The sequence below is a fragment of the Maylandia zebra genome, linkage group LG14 (genome assembly GCF_041146795.1).
Source record: "Maylandia zebra isolate NMK-2024a linkage group LG14, Mzebra_GT3a, whole genome shotgun sequence".
Lineage (NCBI taxonomy): Eukaryota > Metazoa > Chordata > Actinopteri > Cichliformes > Cichlidae > Maylandia > Maylandia zebra.
In genome coordinates, this window is record NC_135180.1 from 12,169,473 (window position 1) to 12,193,661 (window position 24,189).

Sequence of the window (24,189 nt, forward strand, 5' to 3'; positions counted from 1 at the left end):
GGAAGCAGAAGGTAAGAGACAGAAACGGGGAGTGACAGGCGGAAACACAGAAACATATGGTTTGCTTGAAGAGCGGCTGTTTGAGAGGGCTGCTGGAGCGGACAGAAACTTATTAAACCGCGGCTCAGAGCTCTGATCTGATCCGCCCATCTCATTTTACGCACTTCTTTGCCTTTCCCCCTCCCCAGCTGTTTCCAGCTCACCTGTTCTCTCTGCCTGCACCTCTGCTACATTAGTTTGTGCAGGGTGGATTGCGGTTATTGGACCCTGAAAGCGCGCACACAGACTCACACACACAAGCACGCGCGCAGACCATCACAAGACGCGCTGCAGCCGGCTACAAAAGCTTGTTGCAAGGAGGAAATTGAATTAGACAAGTTATTCCCACAGAAGAAGAGGAGGGAAACTCGACTCCCGGCTTCCCCAGCTCACCGTGTCTCCTCTGTAGTCCTCATCCCCACGCATCCCACCACATCCCTCGCTCTCCTATCAACTCCTCGCGGTAACAAGAAGCCATGTCTGGACAGAGTGTGACAATCCCGGACGACCAGGCGTTTGCCAGCTTCAAGGCCGAATGTCTGTGCGAAGAGGGCTGGAATATGACCTACAACAAAGGGGTCGTCACTGTGTGGGCCCAGTCTCTGGAGGAGGGGAAGTCCATCCACAAAATTAAGGTGAGACAATTTAACCACACAGGTATGAATAGAACTTTTTGTGCGCTTCTATTGGGCATCAGGTACTGGTGGGGAATAATGGAAAGTGGTGTGGATGTGGTCATGTGGCAACAGTACAAAGACAGAGGGGAAGGGGAGCGATAGAAAACCCTGCTGCATAATCCAGTTGGCAGGGAAGTGCTCCCATCTAAATTCCCATATGATTTAAGTTGCTGACGTCCTTTAAGCATTGCTCTCTGCTGCGTTCTCTTATTGCAGCTTCGCTCTCCAAACATCCCAGAAACACATTTGAAATGAGAAAGCACTCTCTGTGTTGCTCCTTGTAAAGCCAGTAAGCAAATCATTTTTAATAAATGGCCCAATATGACTGTAGCAGTCTGGGTAGAGGGCTTGGAGGTAAAGACAAGAACTTTTTAAAAAAAATGCATTGTAGTAACCACATCCTGTTTTAGGTAATGGATTGAATTGATGCCTGATGCCCACAGTAAACAAACAAACAAACAAACAAACAAACAAACAAACAAAAGTCCTGCACTAAAGAGAAGTGAGAGCTGGATGAAATCTCAGGAGGCAGGCTTAGTTCTCTGGAGACATGTCGCCTTTTGCCAGCGAAACTATTTTCAAGCCACTGTGCAAAAGCGTATTATGTAGAGTGCTGAGTCTACACAGTTTGTCATCCATTCAAAACAAATGAAAGTCTGCAAAAGCGCACGCTCAAATAGAGCTGCTGACAATAGTAGGAGAGCAGTCGGTTAGGTCATGGGCAAACAGACAGGATTGATCAGTTTGTTTGGCCATCGGTTCAATAATGACCTTCAGTGTGAGCTGCTTGCTGCTTCTAAATCCATTGTCAGTCTTTCTGATCACCTTTTGTGTGTTTTGTGTGTGTAATTCTCATTTAACTAAATCGCCCTCCAGTCCTCTGAAGAGGATCGGTTTACATTAATAGGACACTGTGCCCCAGGTGGAAAAATCTAGTGGTTCCTGGTTAGTTAAGGTAACGTGAGCTCCATGTGAAACTGTGAGCAAACTCTGTTATCAGCTCAAACAGCAGACGTGGCAGTTTTCGTCAAGTGTGAGCGTTTGTCCTGGGAGTTGACGTGGAGGCATTATTAGGACGGCCTCTGAGAATCTGCCGTGTACCCGAGTCTAACAATGACTGACCGCAGTCGTTAATAATGCTTTGTTTATGTTGTGGGAATCAGAGAAGGGGGGGAATTAATTTAAACAGTGTTCTCACAGCACACTTGTGGCAAAACACCCAGTTCTCTCTTCAGCAAATGATTGTATTTCCACACATTCAAGCTCGAAAGTAGAAGTTTAGTAGAAGCTAGCAGGGAGCAGTTTGATTGAGACCTGCACCCAAGTGTAAACTGCAACAGACTGGCAACCTGTTCAAGTTATAGGCTATAATGGATGCTAATCTGACCAGAACTGACTACATATAGAACAATACAAATAAAACCCATCCTCCGCTTTATATGTGTGTGTCCTGCTATTGTATCCAGGTCTGAAGAGAGTCAGCGAGCCACTCGGTGTTTACTTTGTTAAATAAAGTCTTGTTAGCTTGTGTGCATATGTGCGTGTGTACATAGAGGTGTTATCAACATGTGCAGGAGCTGCAAAAGCACAGGGCTTTTCCCAGCCCCCTCTATCCATCTTCTTACCTATTAGCAAGCTTCTTTGTGTTTGTGTGTTTGTGTGTGTGTAGTGTACAGGCCAATCAAGAGCCTATAAAGCCGCCTCATTCTCCTGCGTAATTCCTCAGGGTATATCCTGTGTGCAGAGGGTAGGGATCTGCTTATTCAGGCGTTTCTCCCTGACATCAGGCAGGTGTGTTTTATCTTGACAGTTGCAGACTGCAAACAGCGAGAAGTGGAAAGTGCACGCACACATGTTTGAAGTTTGGGTGGGGCTTCTATCTGTAGTTGGCACTTTATCTTTATGTAAATATGACAAAAGCTGGGGGTTTTGCATTGTGCACCACTGTCTCATCTCCCCTTTTGTTTCACTCTCACATACCCAATCTTCCACCCTGCAAATGTACTGTATATACAATTATGTCATTACAAATGCAGTTGTGAGTCAGTGTGGTACTTACAGCTGTTCTGTTTATAGTGCATCTCTAATATAACCTCTCTGCCTGTCTTGTGTGTAGCTTTAAAAAGCAACAAAGATAGATATATGCCCATTTGAGTGAGAGAAGGGGAACAGGCTGGCGATCATCATCATTAGTGCCCCGATTATCATTAGCCTCATCATCATCGTCATCATTGCCCCTACCATATTAATCAGTGATCACCTCACAGTTCAGTCATGCCTGTGCTCATTCTAACCAGCAATTTAATATCATCGATCAGCACGTGACTTCACATACAACACTCAGTGTGTGGGCATTAAAATGTGGGTAGTTTTTATTTACTGTGAATGGGTCATCCTCCTGCCTACATCGACACACACTCACAGAGACACACAAACATACTCCCAGGGTTTGCCTTCTCTCATGCTGAGGAAGAGGGAAGCCCAGCTCTGAGTCACTCCCCTTCTGTTTTTATTCTTCTTCTTCTTCTTTTTTTTTTTTCAAATTTACTTTCATGTATCAGCACCCAGAGGAACAAATGATGGGAGATGACAGATTAGAAGAGGAGAGGGAGAGGGTGGCAAGAAGAGAAGAAGAGTGGGTGGGACAGGGAATAAGAGAGAGAAGGAAAAGTAGAGGGAGTGGGCTGGATATGCAGGGATCGCAGGTCACTGGGTGTTATGAGTAGGCAGAGAGGGGACCCTGTGGACAAACATACTGAAAAGACTGCCATCTGCACACACCTATTGTTTGTCCACCTATGCCTACTTGTCTCCGCCATGTCTATTTTATCTTTCTGAACTCTGTTTCACCCCCTCTATCCTGCGCTCTTTGCTTCATCTATCGAGTTTACTGAATTAGTTTGTAATAGAATTACACACACGTGTACGTAGCTGGCTGTATGTCTTCATTCTGTGCTGAATGTCTTGCTCCCTGCAGCTTTCCCCCTTTGACTTTTCATTTTGTTTTTCCTTCTTCCTGCTTCTCCTGTTTCAGTTTGCCTGTGGACACAAGACATCTGTTATTCTCTCTGGTCTTTTGTGACCTGCACCGACTCGGTTCCAGCACCAAACCGGTGGAAAGGAGGCGTTTGTCTTTTGTCTAGTTTTTATTTTGGTAATAAATGTGTAATGCCTCCTTGACTACACTGTTAAAATAAATCAGAATTGCATTGTGCCTACATAATCTATCTCACTAATCTTGAATACAACAACAGAATACTCATAAGGGGTTTTAACTATTGTCTTTCAGACAGCGATAACAGATGACTTTACAGTCCCTAATTACGTTTACAGGCATTAAGATGTGCCTTGTAATGTGACAGACTTCCCTCTTGGAAAATTAGTTCATATCCTTGTGAGTAGTGATGCAGTGTAAAACATCTCACTCACGAGTTGATTTAATGCGTTTAAAATAAAAATGGTTCGAACAGCAATACACCATAAATAGGACATTATCTTTCAGAGTGTCATGCTGTGATATATAGAGGATTATTGCTATGGTTACAAGCAGGATTTTAATGTCAGAGCTTGTTTTTTGACACACAAAATGTTTTTTAGTTATTTATTTTTTACTTTTTTTACCCTCTAGTTCAGAGGTCTCAAACTCCAGTCCTCGAGGGCAGCTGTCCTGAAACTTTGCCATGTGTCCCTGTTGTAACACATCTGAATACAATTAGTAGGTCATTAGCAACACTCTATAGAAGTTGACTCAGGACAGCGGCCCTCGAAGACTGGAGTTTGAGAAACTGGTCTAGTTGATCCAACAAAGAAGTTGCAGAGTGTCCTCTGGTGGACAAACCAGTGGATAAATACGGATACTGATAGTGAATATCCAATTGGTTGGGATCTACTTGTCCAGTGACACACCCACTACTTTAGCTGAAGAGCGTTTTTTGTGCTCTTTGCGAAACACAGCTAGGTGCTATTTTTCCTCAGTTCTTCTGAACTTTGCTTGCCGTTTGTTGCTTAAGTGAACTAGCAATCTGCCACTCATGTGAAGTATGAAATGACTTATTTCTTGATTAGGCTAACAATAAGGTTACAATAGTAACACTAATGTGCTTGCACAACCTTCCTGGGGTTTTTTTGTTTGTTTTTTTCTATTTCATCAGCTTTCAGTCTGGATTGACCTGCTCTCTGCACTCAGTCTGCATTTCCTCGATCTCACCGAGGGTTCTGTTTCTAGGAATGTCATTACAATTTAGCATTTACAGTTTCCTTTGTTGCACAGTGTGACTGTTGTGGAGTCGTGTGAGACTGTGTTCCTGTGTGAGAGCTACAGCTAAAGCTGATAGAATAGAATTATGATAGAATTCAACTTTATTGTCATTGCACATGTCACAAGTACAAGGCAACGAAAAGCAGTTTGCATCCATCTAGAAAGTACTTGAGCCACAATATAGATATATTACAAAATATACATTGTATATAGATATATAGATATATTACAGAAATGGGTCCGTTATATGTATGAGGGTACTAAATATGGGTCTATTACTGGTATGTTGCAATGTACACGGTATGAAGGTATGTTATGAATATGCTATAACTATAAGTATGTACAGGCTGTAGTGAGTGTACAAACTATGTACGGGCTATGAACAGGATCTAAATATGAAAACTATACAGAAATATGAAATATAAAGCTATAAAGGCTCCAATCTGGAGCTGGTAAACAAACATTTTCGAGCAAGTGGGTTGTGTGCCAAAATAATTGGCAAAATTTGATGGTAGCTTTCCAAAAGTATGTCTTAATTCCCTGACTTGTCATCTAGGAGTAAAAATTGCAACTCACCAATATTTTAGTTGATGGAAAAACTCTAATGATATACACCTGCCAGGTTGTGTGCACATGTAATTAAAAGATATCCTCATGACGCTTCCAACAGAGCAATAAGCATCATTGCCTCTCAGTCAAGACGCTCTGGGCTTCTGTGTGGCATTTGAATGTTATTCCTGTGCCAGTGTGGTTTCTCTCTGAGCACTATGGCCTCCTCCCTCAGTCCAAATGCATGTAATTAGTGATTCTAACCTGGCTTTATGTATGAATGTCTGTTTTTCTTTGTTGGGCCTGGTGACTTGTCCATGTATCAGACCAGTGCGGACCATTTTGAATTTCAAATAGTTATAAGAGGAGACCTCGAGTTTAAAACAGGTTTACAGACAAATGTGGGATACAGTCTATGATGATTTTCCTAAATGAAGCCTGAAGGGAAGCAGTGATGGAAGATAGGCTAGGCGGAGCTTTTAACTGTCTGGACTGATTTATAACAGGAGTTAAAATTTATCTGGGGCAGACAACTTCCCTTGGTCCATTTCTTTCTAATTTGCTCTCAATCAAGTGCTGGGTTCTTTTTTCCCTCATTGCCTTTGTGTCTCTTATGCTTTATAACTCGACATGCCTCTACCACTTGCCTTTCACCTTGTTATTATTGAGACTAGTTTCTCCTGGCAATTGTAACTTTGGCAACACTGTTACTCAAGGGCTTACCTTGAGTGTATTGCCGTCTATGCCAAACATAGCCAGGAGTCTCTATGGTTTCATTAATAAGCTGTGACATGCTATGCAAACAATCAACCAGCTGTGGTATTAATGGAAGCACCACTCCTAGTTTTTTTGCCTATAACTTGTACGGGGCTCCATCCATTCATCCATCCATTATAGCCTATAACTTGAACAGGTTGCCAGTCTGTTGCAGGGCTAACACATAGAAACTGAAAATCGTTCACTTCTACAGCCAGTTTAGAATCACTTAAGAACCTAATATTGATGTCTTTGGACTGTTGGAGGAACCTGGGGAACCAGGAGAGAACCCACACAGACACGGGGAGAACACAAACTCTTGTGTGGAGTTTGCATGTGGATTTTAACCTATGACCTTCTTTCTCACAGAGGAACAACGTTCTTTGTTTCAGACAAAAGAACACATTCAACCATTGAACCAATGCGTCACCACAATATATTATTTAATAGGTTTGTGGACTGGTACTTATATATATAACTCTCAAAACACATTCGTACTACAAACCCAGTCATACAAGCACTGTTTTCAATACCTAAGTGCTTTTAGTCATTCACACACAATGGACGCATTGGAGACAACCCGTTGTTCAGTATCTTGCCCGAGGATACTCGGGCATGCAAACTAGAGAAGCTGGAGATTAAACTACTGATGTTCTGATTAGTAGATGACCAACTTTACCTCCTCCGCCGAAGCCGTGCATTTATGTGCAGTTGTTTCATTTTAGCTAGACTCTCTACTGCTGTTTTCCTGCTCATTAACTCACTGTGTGTCTCCCCTCTGGGGTAGACATGAAGTGAAGCAAAGAAGCAAACAGACTCCACTAACCACCAGCAGCCTCCTCGAGGTGACAGCAATGTGTTACGTTGCTTTAAGTGCAATAAAAACTTCCTAGTTTTTGTAAGTCAGTCTTAGCTATCAACATGAAACGTCTGAAAGGAATATGCACAACAGAAAACAAGAGAAACCATCAGGAAAAAGCAGCTCTACCTGCAGATGGTCTTTCTGTAGCATAACGCAGTGGCCACGCAGTAAGTTTTACACTTCTATTCAGTGTGCATAGCATAACTGATATGAGGAAGGTTGTTTTAGTCTAAAAGCTGGTGCTCTAGTGCACACGTGACTTCACACGTCATTTGTTTCAGACAGAACCACAAAAAGATTTTAAAAAAGGTGGCATTCAGAGCTCTTGCTACTGCTGCACTCTTGAAAAAAAGCAACAACCCTTTGACATAAGTCTCTCCATCTCTGTCTTGTGGTGAATGTGTTTTCCATTTAAGAGCTTGGGTCTCGGTAATGACTCATCTATGGTCAGTGGCCTGTCTGTACTGATTGTCTCTCTGCCACACACACACACACACACACACACACACACACACACACACACACACACACACACACACACACACACACACACACACACACACACACACAGGGATGGGTATTGATAAGATTTTAACGATTCCGATTCCATTTTCGATTCTGTTTAACGATTCGATTCCTTATCGATTCTTTTTTTTTTAAAAGGAGAACACTAAAGTCGATTAGCTTAGAACTGTGTTTTATATCTTCTCTTTGAACAAGATAGAAATTTAGGAGTAACATGGCCTTACAAACCCAACAGTGAGATCTTAAGAGATCCACAGCCTACGGCTCTTCAATGGGGTGTCACAGGGTCCCCGGGAAAAAAAATTTGTAAATGTAAAATAATAAAATAAATATTCTTCTGTAGCAATAACAAAGTTTAACATAAATTATTCTGTAGCAATTACACAAGAATATCCAGTAATGTCCCTGCCTACAATTAAACACATTCACTTACCAAAGTGAAATCGGGGGCATCTGCTGTGGCAAATGGGTGCAAGCCTTTGACCACAAACTTAGTAGGGCTGCCACAAACGATTATTTTGATAGTCGACTAGTCACCGATTATTTATGCGATTAGTCGACTAATCAGATCATCATCCACTGGACGTAAAACTACAGCTTATTGCACCAGCAGCATCTGCTCTTATAAAACTATCATTAGCTTACAGCTTTAAGCTTTTAAGGTGCTAACTAAAAATAAAGACAAGATGATAGTTTATTCAATTCAATTTTAATGAAATTATATGTGCAATATGTTTGCTTGGGCGTTTTTTTTAAATGTGAATTATTTGACCATCTGCCGTTTGACCATCAGTATTGTCTCGGTGGAGTTTAATAAACTCCTTGCTATCTAAAATATAACAGGACACCGGAGTAAATTCTCCAGCATCTCACACTTCTGATGATCAGCTGTCTGCTTGACGTTTATTCAGCTGTGTAAAAACTATAACTTTAATCTCAGACAAACCGATTTACTCAGGAACAACTAAAATACTGAAAAAAAAAGCCAAACAACAACATTTTTAATTTATCTAAGTGACTCATATATATTTAACCTGAGTAGCGAAAGACGGCGGTGGGTTTGAAAACAATTTGCCGGGAGTCCGGTGTTCTCACAGCGCTAGTGACCTAGCCCCCGGCTAGCTATCGAGCTAGTGGGTAACAGATGTCTCCGAAAACGTCGGAGCGCTTTTGAAAATATGTGGTGTCCTGATAAACTGAGCAGATATTTGAGGTTTACACAGCTACATTCTCGCCTGAAAATATGTTAAACGTTTATTTTGTGACCCAGAAAGAATAATAAGAGTAATATTAAAACTAACTAGCTACCGCCATTGTTGGAAACTAAGCTGGGCCGCGCTATGAATTCTGGGACAAAGCTGCTGCTTCTTCTTCTTCTTCTTCTTCTTCTTCTTCGGGGTTTAACGGCAGCTGGCATCCTTGTACATGCAGTGCTGCCATCTTCTGTTTCAGTCCGTTATTACACTCTTAAATCCTGCTACTTATTCCTGGGTCTTTTGGGATCTTACAAAGCTTCAAACGACGCGTCGACTATTAAATCAGTCGTCGACGATTTTGATAGTCGACGTAATCGTGACTAGTCGACAAATCGTGGCAGCCCTAAAACTTAGACACTGCTGGGTGACATTCGTCTATCCTGGCCTGAAAGGAGACGCTACCGGTAGACTGCAGCGAGAACTGCCAGCATCTGAGCCAGCCAGACTCTGTCTCTCTCATCATGGTTATCTAAATGCAACGCACAGTAATAGCAGGTTTTGTAATAAGGTAAATCGCGCTAACATAATATGCAATGCTAATTGATTAGTTACCTGCAGTATTAACGGGAGAGGACGTGGAAACGCTACCGCTGCTGCTGGGTTGAGCTTCGCTAGTCCGGAGCGGATCAAAAACACGACATTCATTGAAAGCAATCGCGTGTTTTTTGAGCAAATGCTTTTGCATATTCGTAGTGTTTCCTCCCTTTGATGAAATCTCTACTTTGCAAGTTGCCCTGTTGTCATCCTTTCTCATAAAGTGTAACCAAACTTTTGAGCGTTTGTGCCGCTCAGGCGCCGTGTTTCCTACTGGGTAAAAGACGCTACTCAACGTGATGACGTCATTCGGGGCGACTGGAATCGATAAGGGAATCGTTTTTAAAAGTGGCAAACGATTCCAAGGAATTGAAACAGTGGGAACCGGTTCTCAACAAGAACCGGTTTTCGATACCCATCCCTACACACACATTTCTGCTCTCCAATACTGACGGTCTCCAACCATCTGATGTCTAGTCATTTACACATCAGTTGCCATCCGTGTTTCTTTCATGTGTGGGGTCCACATGGGTGCAGTGAGTGTGTGCATATGTTTCATTTCCAGGTATTTGAGTCTGTGATGTGTTCACTGGCCTTTGTTTTTGTGTCTCACTTACCTTTCTTGGCATCACTAGGCCTGAGCTCTCCTCAACAGTGGTATACTACTTCACTTTGAATTTATGCTGAGCAGCTTCATTAAACTCTAATGGATTTTCCTAACTCATAGTTTGCATTAGACCCAGAGCGATGAATTCAGAGAAGTACAATACTGGTGCCATAGAGTTATGTATTTTAAATACAGTTTGAATAAGCTGTGTGGAACTTTGTGTGTGACTCAAATCTGTAATATCATTGTGGATTTACCTTTGTTGCCTAAAATTGAAGCCTCTGTTTCTCTTTCTGTCCTTCTTCCTCTCTCAGTGTCGGATGTTGTGCAAGGATGTGTCAGCTGAGACCATGTATGACGTTCTCCATGACATTGAATACAGAAAGAAGTGGGACACAAATGTCATTGAGACCTTCGATATTGGGAAGCTTACGGTCAATGCGGACGTTGGTTACTACTCATGTATGTTGCACCATCGCATGTAAACGCATGTAAATTGCCTTCAGGCACAGATTGTTCTGTGATGTTTTGTTCACCTGACTTCTCGTTTGTTTACAGGGAAGTGCCCAAAGCCCCTTCGGAACCGTGACGTCATCACGCTCCGCTCCTGGCTGCCAATAGGAAAAGATTACATCATCATGAACTACTCTATCAAACATGCCGTAAGTAAAGATAAAAAGGAATGCTAATGGGAACATATCTCAGTATGAACTGGGTGAATACTGCTGTGCAAAAGTCTTGAGTCATCTCGCATTGTGTGCGTGTGCCAGGAGAGGCTTCTCTACCTGGCACGAAGTGAAACGGCTTGTTAAGCTCTTATCTAGCAGGTACTGCTCCTTCCCTGCATAACGGGTCACAGTGAACTATAAACAACAGTCTGAGTCATAAAGAGGTATTCTATCATATGCAAACTTATATTATTAAAAGATTATACTGACTCCTAAGTACAATTTTCTATTGACAGAAATAAAGTGTATAAGGCGAAAGCAGAGTTTGTAGTGTTCTAATGAGCGTGAACATCAATATTTAGAACCGCTTTAATTCTTCCACACAGCCTGAACTCTTGTACGCGAGCTTTCTTTCAATTTCTTTAAGCAGCTCTGAGGAATAGTTCCTCAGGCTTTCTTTAAGGAAGTTCAAAGCTCTTCTTTTTCTTTTTTTCTTCTTGTTATGAGTAGACACAATACAGGGTCATCCCTTGAGTTATGTGAGTGATTTATAGGCTCAATAAGTGTTAAGTGGCTCAATAAACAACAACAAAAAGAACCATTCCTCCAAAAATGGTCAGGTACAAGGATTGAACTGATGAGTGAAAAAGCAGCCAAATAAAAACCTCTGAAATGAGGAGTGACTTGAGGCTTTTGCACAGTGCTTTATATTGGCGAGCTGAAATGAAGTGGTCCTCTTTAGCAAGTTGAACAGGTCCCGTTTTTTTTTCTAAGGGAACATTTCACCGCTCTGTGTCGGTGATTTAAAGTAGCAATAGACAAGTTTTCTGCATTTAAATTGGTTCCTTATGAGCTGCACTTTCACAGCGTAGCTTTGTCTGCCACTGAGTATGAAATCTATCCGGGAAAATGGAGGCTTAATTTAGAGCACAAAATAATCTGACTGCAGTCGGTCCCAGAGAGGTTGATAACACGCGCTTCCTGCTGATTTTCACATGAACAAGTACCTGCAACAACTGTTGTATTTCATTTTTGTGTTCAAAAAAACAAAAACATGACACCTACTTTCCTAAAAGCCTTTCTGTCTGCTTGCAGACTTCATAAAATGCATCCCAGTGCCATGTTGCTGGAAGTTGCTCAGCTCAGAAAACAGGAACGCGATCCAGTCTCCAGAAGTACTTCCCCTACCACACGCTCTATTGCTCTCTTTACTTACACAGCAACAGTTTAGCTTAGCACCTTTCCAAAGACCATGCTCTATCATATTGTCTGCCCCTGATGCTTTCACCTGAAACAATGATAGATGATAGAAGAACATATTGTGTTTTAAGCTCAGCTTTTCCGAGCATGCCTTTGAATGCACTTGAATAATCTAGATACTATAAAGCTGTAAAAACCATCAGTTGATTCGAGCACACTAAGAGGATGTGAGTAACTTTCAGTTTGGCCTGAAACCTCAGCTTTTCGTTGGCTTTATATCTGTTTGTACTGATCACCTGTTGCTAGTTGTGTCCTGCATTCATTAACCTGCCACTTGTTTTCTGGTTTATCTGATTGACTGGCTTGTAAAATGTGTAGAAAACTTAAAAAGACTAAGAAAAAGAAGCAAATCCTTGAGAAGGTGAAACAAAGTAAAACAACAATTCAACACTTTCAGCGATGTCGCTCTCACTGTCTTCGTGTCCGTCAGCCTTTTGTGTGTATCATGGGTTTCCATGTCTTTTGTCTTTATTCCTTTTGTCTGTCCTCTGGTGTCCTTGTTCACTCTTTTGTCTCCTCTCTGCTTTTCATTCTAACTTTTGCTCACCAGTACAGTGTTTGCAGAAGGATAAGGCCTCTCATATGACCGTGAGCTGTTGACTTCCACCCCGCCTTCCGCATTCCTGCATCAATTTGAACTTCTGAACACAACAAATTGTGTGTCGGTTTACGTGTGTGGTTAGCCAAGGCTGATCTTGATAATGGGAAAAACTCGAGAGCTCGACTTCCTGGAGTTTGGCTTCAGGGGAAACTTATGAGTGGCGTGTTGGCGCATCCATCAGCGGGACATGGTTCACTTATGCTGTTTCTTATCCTACAATCGCTGTTCAGCTTTTTCACCAATCATAACAGGAGCCATGAATTATTTTCAGTTCTTTAATCATACATTTCCGAGGCTTTTTAACGGTCTGCTTTTGCAATCCATCTGTCATGTAACTATGGTTAGCGCTGCTGTTAAGCGTACCATTGTGTTGAGTGCTATAGAGTCCGATATGTATTTGCATGAAAACCCTATGCAAATATTTATAATGGCAAAGGCTTAATAACTTCTAATGGCTTCTAATGACTGCTTTGTTTGCTGAGCCATTTTTTTTTCCACAGTGGAGTTACAGATCCAGACACAACAGTACTGATCCACTGACTCATTCTCATTGTAACTATATCCTTTGTGCCCAGCAGCTAATTAAGGACTCATGTGATCCCTGTCATCTGTCTCCATCACGAGGACATAGTATTTTGCATTATAGTTCACTTCATAATATTTAGCTTGAATTGAACCAGATTTGATTTACCGTGTGAATATTGGCATAGAGATTAATTATACGCTCACTGGCCACTACATTAGTTACACTTTGCTACTCTGGGGGAACCACTTTTGCTTGCAGAACTGCCATAATTCTTCATTTGAGCACAGTGAACTCATTGTCATGTTCAAGAAACCTGTTTGACATGTATTTGTATTTTATCCTGCTGCAAGCAGCCACGGTTGCCACGGTTGCACTGGTGCGCCTAACTTTTTTTCTTAGGTGTACCAGCACAAACGTTAGGTGCATCCAAATTATTCAACCACATCGCTTAACACCGCAGTTTTACATGTTCACTAAAAAAAAAAAAGTGCTGTCCATGCAGACAATATTGATTTGTAAATGATTAACTAACAATCTTGTCAACACAAAGTTCTTTATTTGGAGCGCATTTCTATAAGAAAGATAAGTTACTGAAAAAGTGCTTGTGCTTAAAGTGCTGAGCTAAGCTGAAATTTAAATTTAAAACATCTCAAGATAACTGAATAAAAAAACCCCTCTAAATTAAAAGTGCCTCAAAGGCTTCAAACTGAACATCTCAAAATCTGAACATCCGAACAGCTTGATATCTTATGGACTATCCTCCATTGCAGTCACATGCCTCTCAGATGACCAACTCATGTAACTTGGCCTTTTTCATTTTTTCACTTTTTTTTTTCAATGTGTCTGGGATGACACCTATAAACTGGGCACATGTGACATCATTACTGTATGTGGAGTTTACGTTCAAGCCATTTTTCTTGTGAAGAATTATTTCGGACTTGAACTTAGTGAACGGAACTTCTTCTTTGGCAATATTGTTGGCGATGTTAAACTTAATCATCATCTTGGCCTCTTCTGATGACCTGTTTGCTGCTGCCTGCACACAAGTCATCAGAGCGGCAGTCCCCTCTCTTCACTCCCACTGAAAGGCAGTGGGGAGAGGGGACACTTTGGCAGTGCATTTATTGCTGCATATAATGTGTTTTCTATATACACTGTGCTTTTTCAGCGTTTCAATTCGAAACGTATTAGCACCTGTCACAAATGCGGTACTGCCGGCCATAGTCTTCCCACACTCACGACAGTAAATGCAGTGCAACATGTTGTCAGCTTTACTGTATCTTAGCCAGGGAAACTGGTCAAGCCGCTCTCTTCGAAATGTATACGCTTTCCCCCTTTTACTTTCAGTGGGCTCTGGCTCAAAGTCGATCGTATGTGGCTCATTACCTGATGCCGTCTCCGGACCAGTGTTAGACATAACCTGAGAGGCTGATGGCTCCGTCAGAGCACTGGCTATGAATTTTGGATGGATCAGGCCTTAACGAAAAAGTTCGTTAAGTTAAGAAGTGGGAAAGAAGTTCTACTTGAAAGGCTGGTCGCACCTTGGATCTAGGATTTTTTTGTAGTCGCACCACTGAAAAATTATGTCTCATGTGCAACCACATCGGTTGCACTCTAGAACCCTGTCACAAAGGAATAGTCCCTGGTGAGGTCTTCTGCAGTAGTATCCCATCTACGTTAAGGTTTGATGTGTTGTGCGTTCAGAGACGCTCTTCTGCATACCTTGGTTGTACCCAGTGCTTATTTGATTGATCAGTTCAAAGCAGTCTGACCACTTCACTGTGACCTCTGACGTCAACATGGCATTTTTGCTCAGCGTTCTCTGTAAACCTGAGAGATGGTTTTGTATGGTAAAAATCTCAGCAGAGCAGCAGTATCTGAAATACTCAGACCTCTCTTTCTGATGCTCAGTTTGGACTTCAGCTGGTCGTCTTGATTATGTCTACATGACTAATTGCACTGATTTGCTGCCATGTGATTGGCTGATTTGATATTTGTATTAACGAAGAGTTGAAGAAGTGTACCACATAAAGTGGTTGGCGAGCGTATAGTGATATATTAAAAATGATTAATTTTGTCCAAAGTTTAATTATCCTGTTGTTGTTCAGCTGATTGCTCATCAAGTGCTCGAGTCCTGAGATGATCAGTTTCCTGGTGTGCTGGGTGTTTTTGAACACATGGCTTAGTCGTGATTAATGTTTCAGATTTAGTGAAGTCTAAAAAAAATCAAGAAGATTACATTAGCTCAGAGCATGAGAATTCTGTATCCCGGAAACCTGCAGATGATTTACAAAAGTTCACATTGCAGAGATTTCTTCTGCCAATACAAGGTAGTGTGTTAAGTGTAGAAGCCAAAAAATATGAGTCAAATAGCAGAGAAAAAATAAAGCAGATGTCTTAGCTGACTGCTGCTGTCTGTTCTTCTTGAGTGCTCTGCAGTGTCCCTCTCCTAATTAGTGCAGACTAACCAGTAGTGGACTCCCTAATCATTAATAATAACCTTGGATATACTGTTAGAGTCTAAGGAGCTAAAAGGGAAATAGTGGGCTGCATGCAGCTTTGCTTTTTTTATTTACAGAGTGGTGTGGACTGGATTTGCATCAGAAGTCTGACTATGAAGCTGAAAATCAGTTTGACTGGCAGCTTAAAAGCACAAAGCTCTTGAATGTCTACTCTGCCTTCTACAGATCTCACAAAAAAAAAGAATCTAGTGGGGTCCTCGTCCTGTTTGTTTACACTTTGGCCTCTCTGTGCTGTTTCCACAGAAATACCCACCTAAAAAGGACATGGTACGTGCAGTTTCCATTCAGACTGGCTACATGATCCAGAGCCAGGGACCTAATAACTGTACCCTCACTTACATGGCCCAGGTGGATCCACGAGGTAACTATCACTCACAGTTTCACACACACACACACACACACACACACACACACACACACACACACACACACACACACACACAGAAAAGTATTCAGCACACAAGGACAAAATCAAACAGAGCACACACAGGAAGAGCAAAACACTCACCCAGGTATTTAACTCTGCGTTCTATGAATTATTCATTGCCCTGCCTTTATGTCAAAATGTGTCACCATAGCAACCATATGAAGGATAGTCTATCTCACCTCTCTCGCGTGCTCTCTCACTCACTACTCTTCACTCTGCTTTTTTGTCTAGCATTTAATCTCCTCCTCTTATTCTCTATTTACTTCACTTTCTAACTGCTGATCACATACAAGCAAGTGCCGATTGTGTAACTCTTTTTATTTATCCGTTGCTAATGTGTGTGTTTGTGTGCATGTATGAGAGAGAGCCATACGGGCGCAGTGAGTAGTTACTAAGCCTTGCTTTGATCCTGGTAATATGAAATAAAACAGACTCTCTGTCACACTCCAACTTTTACCCATGATGCTTTGCTCACCCCGACTCTCTTTACAGGTTCGCTACCCAAGTGGGTTGTCAACAAGTCTTCCCACTTCCTTGCTCCATGCGTAAGTAATATGTGCAGATTAACAAAGATCCTGTGAGTGTGTTTGACTGTGTGATAATCTGCACTTCCACTCAGCACAGTGCCGGTCACCATGAGAAAATACGCAGACCTTATAGTTTACTGCTTGTCTGAGGGCATCTGCTGTATATGTTTATTAAAATAGGGCAATGATTCTCTAGAGAGCATGCTGTGATGGAGGATTCCTCAGAGATGATATCAGGGAAAGAAGGCATCTAGTGAAGACAGTGAATAAAAACATTAGGCATTTTAGAGTTTTTAGAGATTTGCTTTCCATTCATATGTCAAAAAAAGCATTTCACATTGTGACTTTAATCAATAGTCTGCATTTTATCAAAGCTTTTAAAAAATATGGATCGAATTATTCATATTAAGAGAGGGTCAGAATATCAATATGGGATTTGGACAGTAACACTTTTTTTTTTTTTTTGCAGTTTTCCTTTGATACACCAGCACGGGGGCTTTTAAATCCAACAATCAAGACATGATTGAAGTGCAGTTTTTTTTTTTATTCTTTCATACGTATGATTCCATTTTCAAAGCCTCAAAAATAATCAGACAATTGACCGAAGAGAAGATTTATGATCAGATGAGGGCTGTTTCTCATTATTCCATGACAAATTAAGCAAATAAAATACCTCTATTTATTTCCAAGTGTTGGCTGGTTGCTATACACTGAGGCTCTCAAAATAAAGTCCAAAGAGATAACCGTGCCAGTGGCTGAATCAACAATCTGTTGAATTCTTAAAAAGAAGGAATGCACTGAGCAGCTCAACAACATGGTTAAGAAAAACCGCTTCATAACGTCTAACTAAGTCAAGGACAATGTAAATACAGAGAGTTTACAACAAGGTGCAAACCACTGATATGCTATGGCATGGGCGTGCTTGACTGCTGACAGAAGCAGTAGCATGGATTGTGAAGCCTTACAGAACAGATGTGGGATATTCTTCAGTGGCAACAAGCAGCAGCTGAATGTGGTGGCAGTAAAGGAAACAGTTAATGCAATACTTTTGCTAACCTTGAATTAAAGCTGAAAGTCTGAAAGTCGGCACTTTTCTCAGATACTGCTGAAGTGCAGATCCGATTCATCATTTTTGATTTGAAATCCACCGAGATGGTGCACAGAGGCAAAATCAATTCATTGTCAAAATACTGCAGGCCTTACAGTATATAGTATTGCTTTCCTTTTTGGTAGATATATTTTTATTAAAACATGCAGCTGCTCTTAAGCGAGAGTGGTTGCAGCAAAGAAGATATATGCAAATCATAGGATTATCTAATAGTTAAAAGAAAAATTGCTGAGTGATGTACATTGAATAAATACACAATTGCTTCTTTTTGCCTTTTTAGCTTTTAATTTTTTTGGTCTCTGCAGCTACAAAGATATCCAGATATATTCTGGATGATTGTCTTGCCATGCACTGGGTGCTGCTGTAACTTCCTGGACCATTGTTTTTTTATGAGACACGTTGCTCTGTGTTTTTTACCCTTAAAAAACATACAGGCATGTTGTTTCTGACATTAAGTACTATCAGACATGTGTGAAGCTCCCTTGTTTGGTTCTGATATTTGGAAAAAAGAAACTCTCTGTTCTTGTGGCTCTGAACAAGATCTCCTCCCTCTTTTTACCCTTGCCCATGTTTTATCTCTATAGATTCCTCCATCTCTCACAGCTTCCCTTCTGTCTCCCTTTATCCTGTCACTCATCCATCTTCATCTCTATTTTTGTATGGGTGCTATTTCTGTCCTCTGGATTTTTCATCTCTGTTGAGTTCAGCCTGTTCTTCCTTATAGAATATTGATCAAGCATACGTGTCGGCCAAGCTTTCTGCTGGAAATACTTTCTTTCTATCACTGCCATTATTTCTCATAAATCACATGTTGTTGTTGTTTATTTTGTTGTTTGTTGTTGTTTGTTCTTTCCAGGCCATGAAGAAGATCTGCAAAGCCTGTGTGAAGTATCCAGAGTGGAAGCAGAGACATAACCCTGCCTTCAAGCCGTGGCTTTACCCAGAACAGACTACATTGCCCAGCATCCCGCTCTCTGAGCTCAGCATCCAGCGGGCAGAGAGCCTGGAGAATATTGATGAGAGCTCCCTGGCTGAGGCCCATGAAAGAGAAGACAGCGACTGACACACACACATTCACAAGCAGCACACACACTCATACGTTCAAGCAGGGATGGAGAAATGCCTGTAACATGCATCATGACATGTATGTGTATGTGGTTCTATTTGTAAGTATGTGTAAACATACACACATACATACACGTACTTGTATCAATATTGTACATGCATAGTGCATATGCAGGCATATCAGTATGCACATATAGGTAAGCATTCATGCAGACGGACAGTCACACGTTAACTTGCGCAATGTGAGAACACAAACTCACAACATACAACAGCTTCACTCAAACTAAATTTCGAGAACTTTTAGCCTAGTCGGTTTTCTAATTGGGGCCTATGCAGGTCATTGCAGCTGAATATGTTTTCAGTAAGATTTCATGTCAGAATGTTTACAGACTAACCTGACAGTGCGCCTTCTGCTGTCATTCAAAATATGACTGAATTACTAGAATTAAACTGCCCTCTTTTAGCCACCAGTCACACACTTCAGCGCAAGATTACACATTTATGCTACACTAATGCCTTCACATGTGTACACCCTCTCCCCCCTATCATCGTCTTTCGGCCCAATGTTATGTGCCTCCATCACATTTTGTAAGCACATGATAAATATGCAGGTGTGCAGAAGGCAGCTGGAAAACCCACCCCAACCTGCATCCACGTCTATCTTACATACACGCACACACTCACACGTACTGTCTGATCCTCTGTTCCAGAGATGGATGAATGTATGTAGAAATTCAAGATTAAATACAGATTCCTACAGAGGTTTTCAAATTTCACTGGTGATCCGAGTATTTTTTTCTCTGTGTTTGTGTGTCTGTTTGGTGCCGAACTCGCCTCGGGTTGGCGGCTGATGTCGCCTGCAGGTTTGCATAGTTGGAGTGATGCTGAAAGAATTTAAAGAATCACCACCCAATCAACTGGTGGCTCTGCTCCCATTCACACAATCTGCCGGGAGACGTGCACACAAAACCGATGTGCCGCGATTAGAAGGGGAGAAACACCACGTCACGCAGCCTGCACGCGCCGCGTCCAACGTTTGCATATTTGAAGCGTATGTGCGCGCTCACTGGCCCAGATCAGGATTAGGAATCCCCTCAATCTGTTGGCATGGCAACTCTGAAATCGACTCAGCACTAAAAAAGAGACGCAGAGTGACAGGAGCTCGCGTGTTACAGAGGAAGTGATTTGATTTATTGAAAGGTGTCCGCCCCCAATTTTCAGTCGTATGATTGGAGTAAAAGCATGTGCAAGAACACTGAAAATGCACCGTGGGTCCTTGTGATGAGCTAATTAAATGACAGAAGAAGGAGCTTGATATTACTCTTAGCACAGCAGCTGAGCAAACCATAGTGCCGCAGTGAGAGGAGCGAAGCGGTGAACTTTTTATGTAACACCGTGGCCGTGTTACTTGTGCATCTTCCTCTTTATCTGTTCCTTTTTATTTTTAATACAACATCCGCCTCTGCATATGCATTGCCTAATAAAGTATGAATGATGGAGGAAAGTGTATATGAGAAATAGTCAGAGACACAATGTGTAAACAGCACTTGTGCTCCTCCTTTTGTTTTGTGTTGTTTTTCATACAGCTGTATTGACTGTTTGCCCTTATGACCATCCATCCATCCTCGCAGTCTTAATGAGGCCTCTGGCACAGCCATCGACATTATATGCATGTGTGTGTCAGAGGAAAGGGCTGCATGTGCACAACTGCATGTCTCAGTGGCATCCCTGTATTGTCTTCCACCCGCCTCTGCAGCAGGAGGAGACGTTTAAGCAGCATGACGGCGGGCAACGTCTCCCTGTGTGTGCGTTTTCTGCATATGTGTCACACTGCCACCCCCACAGCAACCCGGCCCACCGGGGCTGATAGCCTGGTGATGACTCATCACCTCCCCACCCCCTCTTCAACTCCTCGCCATCGCTCGCTGTCTCTTCTATTCTCCCCTTCTCTCCTCCTCAATTTCTGCTCTTCTCTGCCCTGTTTCTCCTCTTCCCTTACCCCCCTCTTTCCTCCCTGTCATCTATCCTTTGATCTTCTCCTCATCCAGACTTCTTTGTTTTCTTTGAGCCTCCTCTGTGCGTCATTCTTTTCCCCATCCTCCTTCCCCTCTTCTCTTCTTCCTTTCCATCTCTGCTCTTCTTCCTTTGCTGCTCTTACCTCCACTCTTCTTATTTTCTCCTTCTCCTTAATCTCACCCATTTGTTCTCCTTCATTTGTTCCCATCCTATCCTGGTCTGCTCCCAGCTCACTCATTTATCACTTGTTTTTGCTGTTTTCTTCTCTTAACAACACTTACTATCTTTTTCTCCCCTGTTTGTCCCTGTTTCTTTCCATGTCCTATCCTCTGGCTAACCTTTCCAGTTAAGTCCCCCCCCCGCTGTATCCTTACCGTAGATCCTAATTGGAATGAGTAACAGGCTCCCACGTCAGTGACTTGTTGGCTCAGTCTGGCTCCTGAAGACTAAGATGTATTACCCTTTTTGCTCATCCACCCCCTGAGTGATGGGGCCTCTCCTATGACTCTCCCAGCACACTTAAACAACAAGTGACACACAGGCACAGAGAGATGCACACACACCTAGATAACAGTAGTATTAAAGGTTTGACAGAGCTTAACATGTGACCTTTTTTTGTTCACGTAACCTCCCAGCGTGATGTGTTTTGCTCATGGAGCCAACTGGGGCATCAGGATTTATGATGAGAATGTAATGCCCCCCACCCTTATCTCGTGAATCTTGCTAAAAATGGAACCACTGGGATCATCTTTAATAATTTAAGCCTGAGTTAGATTCTCTTCCTGCTTTAAACATGGTTTCCTCTTTTCTATTTATAAGAAAATAAATGTTTAAGTTCAATATCTTATGTTGATTGGTTGCCCCCTGCTGGTTTGTCTGAGTTCTACAATTGTAGTTAAATTTTTTTTAAATCAAATCTGTTCAAATATATTTCTGTTTATAAACGCAGTAACCTATTTATATTTTATTCCTTCTTAGTTAAATTTACCCTTTTTAATTTTTCATATTTATTTCCTATCTTATTCATAGCCTTTTCCTTTTTTGTTTTCTTTAGGTCACGAGCAGTTGTCCAAGCATTTCACTACATATCGTACTGTGTATGACTGTGTACGTGACAAATAAAATTTGAATTTGAAATTTGAATTTATTTTTATAATATTAAACCCAGAAACACAACCTAGTGGAGCCGTACACTGGACAGAAACCTGTACAAATAAATATTACTTAAATATTACTGGTTATAATACTTGTCATTTGTTTATTTGGTATTTGTTTTGTTTGTTTATTGATGTCCCCCAACCCAGAAAAAAAGTATAATAAAAATACAGTGTAAAATTTTATTAGCAGTCCCATTGAGGGTTATGGGGATGGTTTTAGTTCTCCAAAACACGCCGACTTTAAGTAGAGTATTTGCAATAGCAGAAGTTAAAAAAATACCACTGCTCAGTCTTTTTTGGTATTGTGTGTAAAAAAGTAAGCGGTGTATGGGGAACGTGGATGAAAACTAACTGGGTTGTCCAGTCTTTCTCGATGGTCACATGACGGTCTTACGGAAATTCTTCGACAGTAAAATTATCCGCGTTAAGGCAGAAAGGACAAAGGTGTAGCCTTCAAAGTAAAACAAACAGTCGGCTAAACTCGCCGCGGGTCTGTTTATTTTGAAAGGAAAGCACTTCCTTCATTTGCACGCAAGTGCGGATGCATGCGCGTAGCCGCTGTTGCTCTTCAACAGTGAGAAAAAAATAAAGTGTTATTCGCTGTTCGGCGTCGCGGTTGTGTCTTCTAATCCCACCTCGAAGGCAAACCCACTCCTGGCGTGTCTCAGTGACACGGACACTGACGACTTGAAAGGGTAAGTGGATAACAGGAATTTAAAAACTATTTTTTCCTCCAGCACAAGAGAAACTTTCCTCGAGCCACTGCTTAGAGGAGAAACGTGAACTCAGCGCTTTTAAACGCACTCACTGTGAGGGGGTCCACACTAAAAAAAAAAAAGGTTGCTGAGGTTATTTTTAGGCGCAGACTGTTAGCTCTGAATTTATTACTCAGCGACGCATGAACCTATTCTTTTTTCCAATGTGCTTCAGCGACTGTGTCCACTTCTGTCTTTAGAAGTAGACTAATTGATGAAGAAGAGTTTGATTGGCTTAATGTGAACTCTTTAGCGGTTTTCCCAGACTGCTCTATTTTTTTCTCTGGTAAAAGCGAACTTGCCTACGACGGGACTGTTTATCCCCAGTGGAATTCATTATTTCTAATCTGGGCTCCATTACACGGATGGTTTTAAGATGAAATCAGTTGTTTATAGATGGAGTAACTGGTTCCCAGCTTGAGACGAAGGAAGCATCTATAGAAATTCTCAGAGCTGTGTACGTAATGGAGCAGGTGGATTTTTGTGACAGGTGATCATGCAGGCTTTAGTACAGCAGATCCCGTAGTTGCACAGTAGTTGCGGAAGATTTCTTAAACAGCTTATTTCTGCTTTTTTTTTTTCTCTCTCACAAACGGACAAGAGTCACCTTATGAACAGAAGTTCATAAGGTTTGATCAATAGTGAAACTGTAAACGTGTTGGCAGATAAGTTATTAAGAACTACAGACGTATGCTTTTCCTGTTCCTTTGAAATAATTTCCCTTTTGATACAAATGTGCTCCGTGTGATTTACATTGAAAGGTTAATAACATTTGGCTGTGGGTTCAGGGCTTTAAAATAGATTGCATTTTTGCATGACTGATTTGATCAGTAGACCCTTAAAGTTGGTGAATACAAATTTTTAAGTAGTTTTTTTTCTTTCTTCTTTTTGTTTTGCTTTTTTCTTGCTGAGGAAGAAGTTCTTCAACCATGAAAAACGATGTTCCTCTTCGTTGTGGTTCACTAGATATGATTGTGCTGCAGAAGCCTCCTAGTTGCAAAACTGTAAAGTAAATAAAAGTCAGTCATTTTTATCACTGCCATATCAAAGATTGAGCAAGGCACTTCGTCTTACCATGGAAAGCGGATACCGATTTATCGCTCTGAAGGGCAAGCCAAAAAAAAATCCACCCATTAAATGTCATTTTTTGCAGACTGGCAAAAATCGCTATCAGACAGTATCATGGCCCTACTTATTGGTCCTGCAGTGAAATGGGAAATGACTAAGTATGTGGCTGTCTGCTTGGGCTTTCCTGTGCATGCTGAGCATCACATACTGTAATATTAAAAGATGCATATCAAGACGCAAATACACATCTGTCTGTCTCTATAAAATGTGCCTTCTATCACACAACGGGAAGTCTGGAATAAGCCACGGCTTGCAAATCATAGTCAGAAGTTTTAACTTGGCAAGATTTCTTTAGAGGAAACCGTTATTGGCACTTATGTCATATTTGAGATGCAGTGTCGGTTAATATCTATCATCGTCTTTCTT

General features: G+C 41.5%; 2 protein-coding genes across 5 annotated transcripts in view; both read left to right on the forward strand.

Moving 5' to 3' along the window:
* Positions 1 to 150: 150 nt before the first annotated feature.
* Positions 151 to 19,543, forward strand: stard10 (StAR related lipid transfer domain containing 10). The gene is made up of 6 exons (XM_023152815.3): positions 151 to 674; positions 10,378 to 10,525; positions 10,622 to 10,725; positions 15,884 to 16,001; positions 16,560 to 16,612; positions 18,559 to 19,543. The coding sequence occupies exons 1-6, from the start codon at positions 516 to 518 to the stop codon at positions 18,763 to 18,765; spliced, it is 789 nt and encodes a 262-aa protein (XP_023008583.1). The 5' UTR covers positions 151 to 515; the 3' UTR covers positions 18,766 to 19,543.
* A 2,945-nt stretch (positions 19,544 to 22,488) lies between these two features.
* The window catches only part of arap1 (ArfGAP with RhoGAP domain, ankyrin repeat and PH domain 1), a 60,465-nt gene continuing 58,764 nt past the window's right edge, over positions 22,489 to 24,189 (forward strand). For 3 of the 4 annotated variants that reach the window (XM_012921883.5, XM_012921881.5, XM_012921884.5), the window contains exon 1: positions 22,489 to 22,635. The gene's annotated coding sequence lies outside the window, so the exon portion shown is untranslated. The remainder of the gene's footprint in view (positions 22,636 to 24,189) is intronic. The other variant, XM_012921882.5, reaches the window with a different exon arrangement.

What these genes read in the sequence shown, in the direction of transcription:
- stard10 (XM_023152815.3), top strand. Translation starts at nt 516, where the DNA reads ATGTCTGGACAGAGTGTGACAATCCCGGACGACCAGGCGTTTGCCAGC. An exon ending in GGACGTTGGTTACTACTCAT is followed by an intron (nt 10,526 to 10,621) that starts GTATGTTGCACC and finishes GTTTGTTTACAG; the next exon opens with GGAAGTGCCCAAAGCCCCTT. An exon ending in CCCACTTCCTTGCTCCATGC is followed by an intron (nt 16,613 to 18,558) that starts GTAAGTAATATG and finishes TGTTCTTTCCAG; the next exon opens with GCCATGAAGAAGATCTGCAA.